This window comes from Anser anser (assembly GCF_964211835.1).
Source record: "Anser anser genome assembly, chromosome: 4".
NCBI lineage: Eukaryota > Metazoa > Chordata > Aves > Anseriformes > Anatidae > Anser > Anser anser.
The window spans coordinates 62,653,765-62,670,208 of record NC_139724.1 but is presented as its reverse complement, the minus strand read 5'-3'; the positions used below and the strand labels follow the sequence as shown (position 1 = coordinate 62,670,208).

The window sequence follows — 16,444 nt, the reverse complement described above, 5'->3', positions numbered from 1 at the left end:
TACCTAGTTAAATGTCTCTCTATGGTCCAGAAACAAGACGAAAATATGAAAATATGCTTTGCCACAAGGTTTCCAGTTTTCTCTGGTATTGATTAGATCACTTATAGTGGGGAATGTTTCACTTCTGTAAAAAAAAAAAAAAAAACTTCACTTCTGAAAAAGTAACAAGTGTAACAGAAGCAAAGAAAAAAATAAAAAATGAAGGAAAAAAAATCTGACTACAAAGGGAAAAACACACAAGTCTAGATCTGAATGAACATTCAGACTGAGTCTTGTTTTTTATAGGGACTCTGTAGGTATGTTAGAATATTTTTCAGTAAATACTCATTAACCGACCATCTAAAAAATCACCAGATGATTTTAAAAGCTAAAGTAATAACAGTAGAATCATTACAATTTCATATAAAAATATTTTTAAAACGCATTTACATTTTTCAATTTTTAGAAAAACCTAACAAGCTGTATTTAATGCACTGACGCCATTTGAAGAGGAACATTTATCTGCCTGCCAGTTATTCAGCAAAACAGAAAAAGTACTGACCAATTCTTTACAACTGCCACTGTCACTGTGCAAAGAAAGAAGTAATTTACCGTGAGTTTGTGATAGTGAAAAGTTGCTTAGTATTTTGATGTAAAGGATACTGATTTCCACCATGTTGCATGTATTTCCAGCATTTTATTAGCATTGCCTACAGCAGAGAGAAAGACCTGAATGCTACATGCTTTGGACCACATGGGTGAACAAAAGCCAGTCACAACAAAGGGTTTATTAGTATTGGGCAGGGGAAAAAAAACATAAATCACCATGGTTCTCTCATGTTAATTTTGCTTTATTTCTTTGCTCTACGAATGGACCCTAGGTTCCTATAATGTATCGTGTCCGATTCTATTATGATTTCTCCCAAAGAGGGCTTATCACTTAATCTGTTTATACAGCAACAGAATCAATCTGACTGACTGGGATTTCTGCGTGTCATTGCAATTAGAGGCTATATACAACTGTGCAATATTCGCATCAGGGGTTCAGCAGCTCTTTCCCAGGTGCCACTGTACAGACATTGGGTCTGTGACGTTCATTTGTGTAACATGCTTAGCAACGAGGAGAAGAGATTGGGATACCCATTGCACGATATTTGAAATCAGTGTCATTACAAGTGGCTGATAGGACAGTTCTCATGACAGACCCTTCCAAAGGGCACCTAAAGGAGCTTTTGTGTGTGTGTGTGTACATGCGTGCATGTGCACACACGCACATGGCTGTACCCTCACAGCCAAAAAAAAGGTACTTTTGTATTTTAGAGGTATTGATAACTCAAAAGCAGAGGCAGGAGCATTGTGTTTACTAATGAGCCTGCAGTGGGTACAGGTGAAGGTCTATTTCAGAGCTGTAAATCGCAAATCAGCAAGCAGAAGGAATTAGTCCTTCAGCGCCTGGCAGTAATACGTAGAAAAAGAAAAATGCGTGTTATGAAGGAAATCAGTGGAAGATTCATGCAGGAAGTCTTGCATAGCCAGCAGTATTAGAAAAACATTATTCATATTGCAAAAAAAAAAAGAGAAATAGAAGGGTGTTTTTAATGACAAAAAGTTTAGCACCCAAGATGAGAAAATCATTTCGGAACTGAGGGCCGAGACTGAGCTGAAGAGCGGGTTGGGGGCCGGCGCTTGCTTAGGGAGCAGCAACTACAGGGCATCCCTGAGCCAGGGCTACTGGTGGCTCTACAGCCTCCCCAGGCAAATCTCTTCCTGCGCCTCATGTTTCCTACCAGAAGGAACTAACATCTCGATGGACTTTTTTTTTAAAGCAATTTAAAGCCAGCATCGATTCTGCTCATCATGGGTAGGGAAATAGACCACTTGCCTTTCCTTTACGGGTGCTGTTATTATGTCCCATTTCCCGCTATCTTTTTTCCCATGTCTTCTCTTCTATAGACTGAACAACTCCAATTCTTTATTTTTTCTCAATAAATTTATTTTCAAGACTTTTGCTTTCCTCCGGGCACTCTCCAATTGGACCACGTGTCTGTACAAATGCCATCCAAAGCATGCATTCAGGAGAGACAAAGAAAAGGCAATCCCAGTTGGAGAGATGCAGTTGGTGCTTCAAAATACTGCATTTTGCAAAGCTCTACTGGCTAGGACAGAATATGGATAAAAAGTATGCATGAAATTAGGAATCTGTTAAACATACTTGATAAGATATCCAAAAGCTACAACGATACTGTCAGAAAGAAAACAACTGTAACTAAAGAGTTAGTAGAAAAGTGAAGACAATACTTAGAAGGAAAAAAAAATCTGATAATTAGGATGAATATAGAAAGTAAAAGCAAACAAAAAAAAAGTGAAAGCATTCTGGATAAACATGCTCTAAAACATAAAATATTAGAATGAAATGCTGAAGATGGCAATGAAAAATTCATGACTGTATGGAATAAAGAAAATAAATACATTTTTTGAATTATATTCAAAACAATTAACGTGGAAACAGGAAATGTGTTAACAGCAACATCTATTGTTTTTAAAAAGTGTTTTTGTTTTGCTTTTGGAAAGAATGTTGATCTTGAGATGACGAGTGCTTCCTTGTCCATCAGCAGATAAGTAGGATCTTAAACAGCATCTCTTCAAAGAAAATGTTTTATGATTAGCAGTTCTAAGAGTTTTGTTTGTTTTTATCTGATGCCTAAATAAAAAATTAAATTAAATTAAAATAAAAAATTACTGAGGAAATTCAAAAAAAAGGTATTACTGTTGGGCTGATATGGGAGAAGGGACACTAGACACTCAGGTAATGGTATAACATAATACACTCACTAGCTAGATATCAACCCAGATGAAATAGATTTAAAAAAATGTACAGGATTGCACTGACAAAGATTGAAGTGAAAGGGATGTAATTAATGCTAGTCAACATGGTTTTATGTAAAACAGGTCTTGTCAAACAAATTTGATTTTATTCTTCGATGAGCTTACACAAGTTTGGGTGATAAGGATAAGTGCATAGGGCTAATACACACAGACACCTGTCATGCACAAAATTAGTAATATACAGAGAATATGTAGATTGGATTGAGAAATGCTTAAACACCAATTTTAAGAAGGAATTATCAACTAGAGATCATTAACTACTGGGTGAAGGAGTTAGTGGTGATCCACCAGCACTTGTGGACCTGCTAGACCTGATTTTAACGAAGTTTTCGTCTGTGTCCTGAAATTAAACTCAAAAGCACTGCAGACAAATTGTGAAGGTGAAACAGATTAAAAAAAAAAAAGAGAGTGGGAGAGTGGGATACATAGATGAAGACCAGGCAGTCACATAGAATAATCTGTCTCACTTACTAAGATAGGTCAATTTACTGTGTTGTACCTGAATGCTTAAATCATGTTTGATGACTGGGATTTCTCTGGGGGAAGGAAAGAAAAAATAGAAAGAAAGAAAGAAAAAATTGAAAGGAAGGAAGGAAGGAAGGAAGGAAGGAAGGAAGGAAGGAAGGAAGGAAGGAAGGAAGGAAGGAAGGAAGGAAGGAAGGAAGGAAGGAAGGAAGGAAGGAAGGAGGAAAAGAAAGGAAAGGGAAGAAAGGGAAGAAAGGGAAGAAGGGAAGAAAGAGAAAAAGAGAAAGAAAGAAACAGAGAAAGAAACAGAGAGAGAGAAAGAGAAAAAGAGAGAAAAAGAAAGAAAAAGAAAGAGAGAAAGAGAGAAAGAAAGAGAGAGAGAGAAAGAGAGAGAGAAAGAAAGAAAGAAAAAGAGAGAAAGAAAGAAAGAGAAAGAGAGAAAGAAAGAGAAAGAGAGAAAGAAAGAGAGAAAGAGAGAAAGAGAGAAAGAAAGAGAAAGAAAGAGAGAAAGAAAGAGAGAAAGAAAGAGAGAAAGAAAGAGAGAAAGAAAGAGAGAAAGAAAGAGAGAAGGAAAAGGAGTATGTACCTGGAAATACTACGACCTGTTTCTCTTGACAAATTTAATTTTCTTTGTAAGAGTTATGTGAGAGAAGCTAGACGACAGTTTTACAGAAACCTGGGGTGATAAAGTAGTATGCTAGCCTCTCAAAACAATCTTTCCGACAATAGCTAAGCAAGTGTGTAATGTGTGGTGAACTTTTGCTGTTTATTCCCAAACTATGTTCCTTGCTTGTAAGAAAAGCCCACCAGACATAGCTTTCCACAATTACACCAGCAGAAGTTATCCGACAAAGGTCTTCAAGTTACCCGTACATCACACGCTGTAAGCAAGGACAAAGGTAGAATGAATTTGTTGCAGCTCACTTGCTGTGTATTCACAAAGTAATTTGTAGTAAAGTCTAAGGTACATCTATGTACCATATTCCTAAGGCACAAAGACAAACCTAGATAAGCCCTTTAAAGCCAAAGATTTTAACACTTGGCCCACCGTTCACTGTGCTCTGAAATTATTGCCTACCAAACTCCACTTTTAACTTTCCAGTTATCAAAAATCAAGAAATGAAGAAAAATCAAGGGTTCATGCACCAAACGGAAAACAACCAGTAAGTGCATGAAATGCAGAGCATGGTGTAGCTACATGGTACATTCCAAACCCAAACTGCAGTAGGAATTATAACACAAAATGTATATCCAATTATCATCTACAGATTCAGAGCGACAACAAGAGTGAAACCACTTCATATTTCTCTAGGACTACACAGAGCAAAAGAGCTCAACTTGTTCCTTCTGAAATTTCTGCTGTGTAACATTATGCAACGGCATATAAAATTTGGTGATGGAAGCCCTTAACAAGCGCCTGAAATTCTCAACACCTTCTATACCTAAAGTAAATCCCTTTGGAAGACTCCATCATACCTACCATACGTGAATTTTTTTTACAGCTACAAACGTGACAACTCGTGCTTTTGCTTCCTCGCAGCGCAGAGCTCTTCCACGAGCAGACAGCGTTTAGTGAAGAGAACAGAAATGTAGACAAGCTCTAATTTTCTGTACAGTGGCAACTATGTGCATTAGGCGTTACAGTGGCGCTCTGCTCTGAAAGAGTTAACTTTCTAGCTCCTATTCTCTGCAGTGCTGCATAAACACTGCACATTATTCTTACTGAGCATGCTTCATCTTTCCTGTCTCCACAGTCTTGGGCTGTCAATCAGCTGTCAGTCCCTACCACATCAGCACAGTGCGCATCACCAGGCTGTCAGCACAGCAGCTGATGAGACTCTGCTAAGAGCTGTCAATCAAACTTGTTTCTCTTATCTGTTCTGGAAATATTTTGTCTCTAAGAAACAAAGAACCTGGGCAACAATGGATCAGAGTCTAGTATTTACTCTTTTACAGGGATAGAAGGCTCTTAACAGGAAACGAATATGTTTTATCCACAACCAGGAAAAAAAATACGCTTCATTAGGCATATTTTCTTTCTATTTTTTTAAAATCCTATTTAAATCTTGACCCAATAAACCAGAGCAAAATAAATCAACGCAAATTTCTTTCCACTGTCACCAAAATGAATTTCACAGGTTTACTAGTTAAGTTTCTGTTGAATATAATTCAATGCAGTTTAAAACAGGCAGCATCTCTCTGGTTTTGGGAATCTTTCCCTGTCTTTAGGCATTGGAATGTGTGATCTTTCTCTCTGTCTCACTGTAGCCAAAAAGCCAGACTGGGGGAAACACACATCATTTACACCTTTGTTGTATTCAAATATATCTTTATTTTCTGAAGCGTTTCTCATTAAAACTCAATTTCAACATAGAATTTAATAACATATCAGTAGGGTTCATAGATAATAGCAGACCGAAAGAATAGCTCACGGGTGTAAGCAAGCAGGGAAATAACATACATTTTCAGCAGATGTTTGAAAGAAGATGGTATCTTCTTTCTGGAATGCTGTACGAGGGAGGAGGAATTGGAGAAGACAAAGTTCTTGCATCTACAGAATTAAAACACTGAAGAAACAAAAAGAGCTGCAAAGATGGGCACAGCAGTGATCTCAGGTCTGACACAGAAGCTCTGCATGAAAAGTTGAGCTGGGCTTTCAAGTGCACACCTATACGAGGCAGAATTATGTTCTGCAAAGATAACTGGTCTAGGTCTAACAAACCTGGCAATCAAATTAATTAGCGCTGGTGGATCACTGAACTAACAGACCTCTACTCCTCCAAGGGCATAAGTAAGCATCTTTACATGCTGTGCCATACAGTTATGCGGGCACATTTAAAGCTTGCTTGAGTATCAGTACACAGTGCTGTCTGGTGCAAAGTAAAGTAAACCTCACCCAGTGACTTAAAATCCCCACTCTGACCCATTTCTATTTTCCCCTACAAATTGAAGAATCCTAGGGCTGAGAGTTGCATAGAAACCTCGCAGACCCAAAAATGAGACTAGAAAAGGGAAGAAAACTGCTTTTCTCAGTATAGAGAGAGGTGCTGTAAAACATGGTAATTGAAAGGTAAGCCTAAAAATACTTGGTATTTTTCATAAAGCCTTAGTTTGGGGCCATGAAATCAAATAAGCAGCTTCATTTTCTGAGACAAAAAAAAAAAAACAAAGAAACAAACAAACCAGTGAGTTTACAGCACTTACATTTACTCACGTTTTCGTGGACACAAGCATATATTTAACATTAAAAAGTAGACGAGTAAAAGTATGTTTAAGAGATCTTAACACTATGCAAACAACGATTTACAGGCCTGATACATGTGCTCTGAACATGGCTGCAGGACTGAGCCGTCCAGGTACCAGCAGAGCCCACAGAGACCCAACTGGGAAAAAAGGCCCGGGGCGGCTGCGATAGAAATCTCAGGGAGTGTTTGGAAAAGAAAAGTTTAAAGCTAGCAGGGAAAAGAAGCCCCTGAGAAGGGTCTAGGGACGTCAGGTGGAATTGGAGAAGAGCAGGAGGGAACCTGCAGGTTCCCAGCAGCCTCCCACAACACTCTTGGGAGCTTCGGAGAAGGAAGCTGGGGCAGAGGGAGGACAGCCCATGCTTCTCCTCATTTCTGACTGTTTCAGGGAATATTCGGATAGTACCTGAGAACAAGGAACATAAGGGCTGAGAACTGCCATAACCCAGAAGAAATTGTGGCCAAAACTATTTGTCCTTCCCTGACGTATTCCTCCCTCCCCCACAACAAGTCGCTCTTTTTCTGGAATTTGTTCGCTCCAGAAGAGACTATTTTAGTCCCCCAAAGCAGGAAACCATTTCCCACAGGAAAGAAAATGAGGTGCCAGCCACAACCGATGTCAAAGATGTAAGCAAATACCTCACAGATTGAAGCAAGACAGAGGAAGGCAATTTTGAGCTGAATCCTGGAGCGAAGGCAAGAGGTCGGCATCCTTCATCAATTTCAACTCTATAAATGACTTCTCAACAGATGCCTATTTCTCTTTCCTAAGGTCTAATCTTGGTTCCCTCCATTACTGTTTGTGCCTTCAAGAGTAAGAGCAAACAATTTGTCTTCTCTCTTCCCTCACAGCCAGCTCTGATGTTTGAATGCCCACTAAATACAAAAGGGAGTGCGTGTTGGGGTGAGGAGGCAGGGGTCTTGCTGAGGACCGGAGTGGTGCAGACCTGGCGCTTCTGTTTCATCTCATCCAAAACCCCACATATAACAGAAGTCATGGCTTTCTGGCCAGAAATATCACTGTGCACATGGAGTGGAGCGACTGGGTGGCATTATAGTCCCTGGGAGGTGCTGAGCCCCCCTTGCTCAGGGCTGAGCGTGCACGTGTTTTGGGCAGGAGAACGGAGCCCTCCATTAGGCCTCTGTGCTCAGCAAGGGCCTGCTGCTGGCAGAAGCAACCTTCTGCCGATGTTTGCACCAAAAGGGGAGCAGACTGCTCTGGTCTTGGCTCCCAGACACATTTCAGGACGCGAATTTCACTGGTAGGAACAGAGGGCTGCTTTTAACACGCAGCCACCACTGCGTGCCCTGCCTGAGCAGCCCCAGAGTTGTGAGCAGGCCTCGCACAACCCGGCACCCAGTGCCCTGCCACAGCCCCTGTCCCCACAACAAGGGAAGCCCCCAGCCCAGAACAGCTCAGGCATCCTCTCCGTAGCATGAATATACTGCAACACTGCTCGTGTCAGCGTCAGTAATACCCTCCTTCAGAATCAAATAAGTGTTTGCTAATGAAGGAAGGGAAGTGTGAATGAACAGAAAGACTCGTAAGCTGAGCTTTAATTCCAGATGCTGAGAGTAACACCAAAAGCAACAGCCATTTGTGCAGAGGTCGGAAATTAAAACCAGAGAAAAATCATGTGCAGTAGTTGCTTTTACAAGCATGCCCACAGTAATTTGATCTTTCAGTCACATTTCAGCAGCAAGGCTAAGAATCACGGTATTGCCCTGTACCAAACTAGCCCCGTTCCAGATAGCACAACCTTTATCAAGCGTTTGTGACAACAGGAATATTTTACTCTTTGACAAATTCTTTCATATGTAGCACTGTTTTCCAGAAACACAACTCCCTCATATCTAACTGGACATTAATTGCTTTTTTGCTGATGTATCTGTGCCTTCTGGACTGATAACACAACTAGCAAATCTGATATCTGACAAGTTGACTCAACCTAATCAGGACAGATCAGCTGTTACCAACATTGCTATAGGCTGTAATTTGAGGACCTTTACAGAGTTATCACTTGCTTTGAAAGGCAAGAAACGGTAATTCTGTCAACAGTAATCCCAGAACGTGCGTTCAAAGTGGCTGTTATTTTTTCTCCAGGAGAAGGTAACACTTGTCAAATAAATACCTGAGATAATTGATAAAAGGAATTAGAAGTATGTGAGTGATACACTGACAATCAGTCATTCTCAAGAAAAATAAGAACCTCGCAGGATTCAGCGCATTAAGCACAGAGCACAAGCTGTCACTGTGAAGCAGGGGTCACTCGGAATGGAGCGAAACAATTGGCAATGCAGTTTTTCAACGTTTACTTCTCTCTCTGTTGCTTAGTGCTAAAGCTGAGTGAATTATTCACTTCAAACAATTTGTTCAATGAATTTTACCCCTTTTTCCTGCTTAGAATATGTGGGCAATGGATACCAATGCCATCAGATTTATTCGCTGCTTCACTTTATTCACGCTTGCATTTAGTGCTTGATTGAGAGTATTCTAGACTTCTACTGCGTAGCTTTGATTGTTCAGACAATAACAACAGCAGGTCCTTAATGTGTGCAAACAGCACAGACCCACGCAGCTGATGGAATAATGATTATCTACACCACCAAGGATATATCTTTCGGTATTTTTTCTGGTCCCTGTTTAAATCTGGAAGCCCTTCCAGCAACAATACTGAGAATTGCTGCAAAGTTCCCTTTCTGTGAATATTTTTGCCCACAGGACTCAACACTTGAGTGTTTGTGGAAACCAAATTAACAAAGAGTGCAAGCACAGCCAAAGCAAATTAATTAAAAAAAAATACAAAGGTTATATTGTATGCGTTCCCTGTTCCACTAGGAAATAATTTATTTTCCTGTAGTAAAATTCAGAGGAATTTCACCAAAAAAAAAAAAAAATCCCAACACATGTAATTCTCTAATGGAACTTGATGGTCACTGAATACAAACAAGTGATGTTTTCATTGCCAGGCTTATATCTGTCTTTTACAGATAAAATGTGTTTAGAAACTTAGACTTAAAATTATAACAAAAAATGTATCTCTTACTGTATCGCTTTGGTCCATCTTCCAAACAAAATGAAAGGGTTAAGGTTGCATCATCTTCAAAAAATTCAGTTGCAAAGGCATCCCACCAGAGGTTGTCACTATCCTAGGAAGCAACAGATCATTCACTTAACAGGAGGCAAAATGGAAATATTTTAAGCTTTTTTTTAAAGAAATTCCAAAGGATCACAACAGTTTGCACATCTTGCCCTGATTTTGGGGTGTAGATGTCTATATGATATTTCAAACTGATGTTCTTAGATAAGGTTCTAGTTCTAATTAAGAAAAGAGCAGAAATGTTTGGTTTTTTATTATACTATAAACTGCCTTCCATTTTGTCCGTTTACTAACTATGCAATAACTTTCATTCTCATAAATACATGTTCTTCTTAAATGCTTTTATAAATCAGTTGCAAATAAAGCAATTATGACTTTTTCCCCCTTTTTCTAGGCCGTGTATCTCAAATGCTTGGTCCTAATCATGAAAAAACCTCAGTACTTAATTCTATAATGCTACATAACCCGATTATCAGCATGACTTGACAAGAAAGTTATTTAGAAACTAAATATAATAGCCATTCCCCTCCAATGCATTTAATATAATCACAATGCTACTGCAGGTTAATTAAATACCAGCTAGTTACTTAAATGTAATTGTTGTGAGAAATCTTTACTTTTCAGTGTGATACATGAAGTGAAAACAATATTTTAAATGACCTGTGTATACATAGTCTTGCAGTAATTCACATAGTTGGAACATAATAATTATGGAACATAACAATTAATAACAAATATTAATATAGCGTCCAACGTAAAACATATACCAGTGCACCACTATGGTGGTTGTTGCCTTGGATGACTGAACAAGGCATTTTCAGACTTGGGTGATTAACATCTTTCAAACTTCCATGTCGAGCACCTCTGTAAGTGGTTCAGTTTGCAGGGTGTTTTTTAACAGAAGTCAAACAACAACAGAATCCACAAATTGTTTAATTTAAAAACTATGGACATATTTATTAACTGGGCTTGAAATCTTTGGTGTGGTACCTTCTGCTCCTCTAAAGCCCTAAGATTTAAATCACTTGCAGCTCACAAGATCAGCGACAGAGCTGGAAATGCACTTGTGCGGATGCTGCAGACACACTCCTCATTGCCCCTCACTGCAGCAGTCCTGCTGGTGTGCAAGGCCAGCTTCATCCAACACAGTGAGCAAGAAGCACCTCTTAATACCTGAGCAATGTTTAACTAAGCCAGAAAACATTTGTTACCTTTGTAGGAAAAAAAAAAAAAGAGAGAGAGAGAGAAAATGCCAATTTCAGACAAAATATGCATCTATCACTTTCATTGTATGCACACATGCAGAGAAATAACTCTGTGATGTTTTCAGTTCTGTTCCCATCTCTCCACAAGATGTTATTACTGGATTTCACTCCAAACTGCTGAGCAGAGGCTTTACTGCCCCACTACTTTGCTTTGATCTTTGTCGAATGCCCAGCAGAGAAATGGTGAGGACACATTTTCGCACCACAGCTCCTACAGAGACCCCCAGGAGATTTCCTGGCCGGTTCAGGGCCTGTAGCTCGCCTTCCTCCCCAAGCCTCAGCCCCCTCAGCGGCAGGCAGCCAGACAGCGAGCTGCATTGCTCAAGAATTCAGCCACAAAAGGAGATACCAAAAGTGTCCCCACATCCCGGCAGCCTGCTCTCAGGCAGAGCTTCTGCCCTTTCCCCTGTGCTAGCGCCCACCTGATCGCTGAACGGTTTGGCTTGGAAGGGAGCCTTGGAGATCATCTAGCCCAGCCCCTGCTGGGTGCCTCCACATGCAGCTGCTGCTGCACTGATTCCCTCAGGTGCCACCAGGGTGGGTGAGGAACATACGGGTGTTCCACACAAGCCCAGTAACCGGTACCTAGCACCCAGCCCTCGTGACAGCCTGGCGGGGCCATCACCAGCCCCTCCACTGGTAACAGTGCGCCGCCACCGCACTCGGCCATTTGCCACAAGAGCGGCTGTAGTACTGCTTTACCTCCCTGACGGGCTTCTTGTCCCAGCAAAAGGCGAGGGGAGTAAGGGGTTTCAGCGATGGCACACGCAACATTCGTAGATCCGCCGTGGGGAAATTCTTAGTACCTCAACAGCTCGGTATCAGCTGAGCTACTCGTGAGATTTCCAATGATGTGAGAGGCGCAAGCGATGCATCACATCGTCAGGATGCACATGCACATAGGAAATGAAGAGAGGAACTGGGAGAGTGCGGGGCCTCACCTCAAAACCACACATATTTGCACGCACGCCTGCTTCCAAGAAGTCTGAGGGCTAGGAAAACGTGGAGACTGAATTACTGTGGATCCTCTCCCTGGATAAATGAAATATCCAGACTCTGTCACAGCTTGAATACTGTCCAAGGTCTTTATCTCATGTTTTTGCATACTTTATGTCAGAAAGAAGAAAAAACAGAAAATATACCACCACCAACAACAACTTCACCCCCCCCTCCCAAAAATAAAAAAAATAAAAAATAAATCCTCTGTCAAGCTTGGGTATGCTCTGCTGATTAATTCTCCTCTCCACTCCTGTCACAGGTGGGCCCAACTACTCTCACAGCCAAATGGTGAATAAAACCAAATGAGGTGTCCCCTAGCCAAACTGAAAAAGGATCCAGATATTATGGAAAAAAAAAAAAAAAAGAATAAAAAAAAAAATCATCCCCTTTTTCTTGCAAAAAGGGGATGGCGAAGGCAAGGCTGCCCCCAGGCATCTTTAACTTATGCTCTGACAGGTTACGGGGGATTTTGCCAGAGTAATTATTTTTCTATTCAACAATAATGAGAAATTACCATGGCAACCTCCCTTTCACGTAGTGCACTCACACGCTCAAACATTGAAATAATGGCCTAAACATAACAAAAAAAAATTAATACTTTAAAAAATATTTTGTATTAAAATAAACTTACGGAATGGGTCAAAGGAGAGAAGAGGGCAGAGACAGCCTGAGAGTTGAGCTGGGAGTGGAGATGCCACGCTGATGTCTCCAGCTACCCAAGCAGCAAAATGTCTTCTGCCACAACTGTCATTGTTCCTCCTGATCCCCTCCACCCCCAGTATTATTTGTAATTTGAAGCATGGCTCAACTCTGAATAGAGTCTCCAAGTAAATGGAATCCTAGGGTTTCGATATTTTTTCCTGACTCTGATTTCTTTGGCAAATGTAATCAGATTTGAAGTACAATGATGTTCTTTTTCCCCCTCCATCTAATAGTCCCACATATTCACTGTGTGATCTGAGAGTCAAGCTGGGTTCTTCTTTACACCTTATACACTTATGTGATTTAGAGTCTGCAAGCCAAATGAGGCTTTTCTTCTTGCCTGTGATGGTGATTGCTGAACCAAAATAGATCTTGCAACTGGAATATAAGGCCAATGGAGCCTATGGCATTTTCTCCAAATTCCTTTATTTTTGTTTAATGACTTGGAAGGCAGAATGGAGTTCATGTAAAAAGTCAACACCTGAAACCAAGCTCAGGAGAGGATGCAGATAATTCTGCAGGGCAGAATTAAAATTCAAAATGATTTTGATAGATTGCAGAAATTTTCTGAAACGAAGATGATGAAATTCAATAAAGAAAAGTGACAAAAGCACAAATACAAAATGGGAAATAAATGGCTAAGCAGTACTGTAGAAAATGGTCCAAATCACACAGGAAATATGTCAGCAAACTGTTGCTCTTGCAAGTAAAGGAAATGTCTCAGATATAGTTCTCTTCCATTCAAACAAGCACATCCCTGGAAAGACTTCAGCTGGAACAGACCATCCACTTCTGGTGCACTGTGTCCAGGTCTGGGCCACCCACTCTTAAAGGACTAATTTTAGGAATTTAGCTGAGAACAACAGGAATCACAGAGTTTAAAGACAAATGGAGGTAAACAAAACCCAAAAGACTTAAGGACCGGGTTGTGCTTAGTGTCAGAAAGAAGATCGCAGGGAATGTGATGACAGTCTTCAACCACGTGAAGAGGCTGGTATAAAGTGGAGAGTGATCACTTCTCTGTGGCTAGCAGGAATGGGAGAGAAAATATGACTTGGTTTGCTACCACTGTGGGTTAGGTGGTATAATCCCCTGTTACAAGCCTCTAGCCTAGTGTGTTGCAGAAGGGAAAGAGCCACTGCCACATTACCAAGATGAGCTGATGCCCAGGTCTGTGTTAGCCACATTGCCTATGGATCTCAGGCAGACTTCTGTTTTCTCCCTCACATTGCTTTTGGTTGCACAACGTATAGCAGGTGTAAATAGTATATGAAAAAGTCAGTCATGAAAACCAATAAATGTGATTCTGAATGCACACAGGAAGCACATCTGTTCTGAAATGGGACCTTTTCTACATAATCACTTTTTAGGGAAGAACTGAATTTTAAACGCCAACCTCTGTGGCTTGGCATCGGACAAGGCAAAAATAAAAAGAGATAGTGCCCTTGGGAGCTTACATTTTTCTTCTGGCACCTGCAACCCTTCCCTATTGACACTTACTATTTTCAGAACTCTATACGTCCACATGCCTGTTGGCAACGTACACGCTTCTCATATTCTTTCAAGTTAATGCTGCACGAGGAAACTGCTGTCTCCCCAAGGAAAGAATGTTATTCCACTCTTCCCCCCCATTCCCAGTGAATCAAACTACACTTGAGCTTTTTAAAATGCAGTTCAAGATAAGATTTTACCATTAAATACACCTGTAAAAGCTGCACCGCCATTACAAATTATGAAACTCACAAGATAAAGTATCATAAAAATTCTGACACTAATGTTTATACTCAGAGCACACTGACAGACCATTAAAAATAAAATGCCAGAATACGAGAAACCAATAACTTTTCCCATTAGCTTTAAATTAGACTCGTCTTGAATCTACCCAACATATTTAAGGTTCTCATATAAATTCACAGGAGCAACAAATTAACAGGGACATATATATCTTAATTTTATACATTTTGACATTTGAGTACAGATCTGTAGGTCTGGCCCTGCAATGCACAATATTTTTATGATCAGGCATAGTTTGTTTTGTTTTTCTGTTTATATAAATTCTGTACAGAATACTTTTGATTCTTAAACTGATTTTCTTGGCAATAGTCTGAACAAAGTGAAAGTGGATTAGTCATGTACAGTAAATGGTTGCTAAATCTACATGGTCAAATGACTGTCTGTGATCATGCAGGTACAAGATGATGCACACCCATCTTACATTCAGTTATCTTTCCTAGCAATATGTGGTACCTCGTACAGCTGTGAAAAAAGTGCAAATAGAGGACTAATTTGGTTGCCCTGGGCTAGTATGTGAGGACTACTCCTGTTGCTTTTGCATTTGTTATTCCATCTTATTTATTTTATCTGAAACATGAAGCATGTTTTAGATAGCATTAAAGACATCTTTAGTCTTGCAACTAATGGTATCCTACAGAATCTCCGGCTCCCTTCCCCCAGCCAGGAATGCCCGACTCTATTATTTCCATTTGTTATTTCACACATATTCACAGTTTTAATGGTGTTGCTTGCTTTTATTTCACTTACTAGTGTGGCTGTATGCCATCTCTCAAACAATGTGTAGTAAAACTGGCAGAAAGATTTTAAGACTTGGCTTTGGTCATGAGTAGTTTTCTGTTCCATTACATACTTCCAACTTCTTGCCAAAACTCTACTCAGTGCTCAAAACATATCAGTTTCTTCAGCTTGCTTATTAATTAATTAAATTATTGTTTACATTCCATTTTGGAACTTATCTTAGTTTGTACAGTAAAGAAACAAGACCAAGTTTCTGTTTTATTGAAAAGACAGAATATAGGCCTGCAACAAACACACACAGCAGTACTGCAGCAGAGAGACTGACTCCAGTGCAAAATGGGGGCAAGGTCTCTACTTCTCATGTAAATCTGAAATAACTTTAAGAATTCAGTGGAATTACGGGAAAAGGCTCATAACAGAAAGCTACTCTTACAGATTCAATGGAATTTCATAATACATTGATGATCCTCTTTTTATTGCCTGTAATGCTTGCAATACCAACCACTATGCTACGAGGCAACAAAAAAAAAAAGGAAGAAAGCAGTAATGGCTTGTTTGCTTAATGGGAAACTGTGAAAATCAACCATTAATTATTTGATTCGAGATGAAAATGAGAGAAACACCAAAAAATAGCGGTGGGGGGTGAGGCCTTGCAAAATATGCAAATTGATTAATGCAGTTTTCTTGATGTACTCTGAGCCTGGAAATCTAGGAATCAGCATCACTACAGCAAAACCAATATACTGTAATGATTCTGGCCATACAATTCAACTTTGCAGACATGCTATTTTGAGATAGTTTCACTTAGATTCTCAAATGGCAAGTCCATAATGGGCAAGTATACCAGGGGTTCAGACTAACCAAAATATGCTGACACTGATATGAAGAAGTATTTTCCTTATGTTGGAAGGATGGTTGTCCTTTTCTTTTTTATTTGGCCATTAGCATATGACTGAAGCAGACACTTTTTATTAGAGTAGTTGTGGCAACTCCTTGTTAGGCTGGCAAATAGCAAGACCAGTTTACACCTACACACGGCTATAAAGGTACAGTTAGCCCATTTCATCTAAGCCACCCAATTTTTCCGTCTACATGTACTTCATGATGCTACATGTATTCCAAGCTGGATATCCTTTTAAAATAGGAGTCCCTAAAATCATAGAGATTTTCTAACTTCAGTTGTTGGGAAAAGATAAGACAGTGAGTTACCTGGTTCAGCCTAATAGAATCAAAAAAGAATACCAGATCTCAAACCTCTTGTTTGACATTGTTT

General features: G+C 39.9%; 1 protein-coding gene across 14 annotated transcripts in view; it reads right to left on the bottom strand.

Annotated features, from left to right (window-relative positions):
• LDB2 (LIM domain binding 2) overlaps positions 1–16,444 on the bottom strand; it is a 218,019-nt gene that overhangs the window by 131,785 nt on the left and 69,790 nt on the right. For all 14 annotated transcript variants that reach the window (XM_083832981.1, XM_083832984.1, XM_083832987.1 and 11 more), the window contains one exon: positions 9,620–9,722. In XM_083832981.1, coding sequence (XP_083689107.1) covers positions 9,620–9,722 — 103 coding nt within the window. The remainder of the gene's footprint in view (positions 1–9,619; positions 9,723–16,444) is intronic.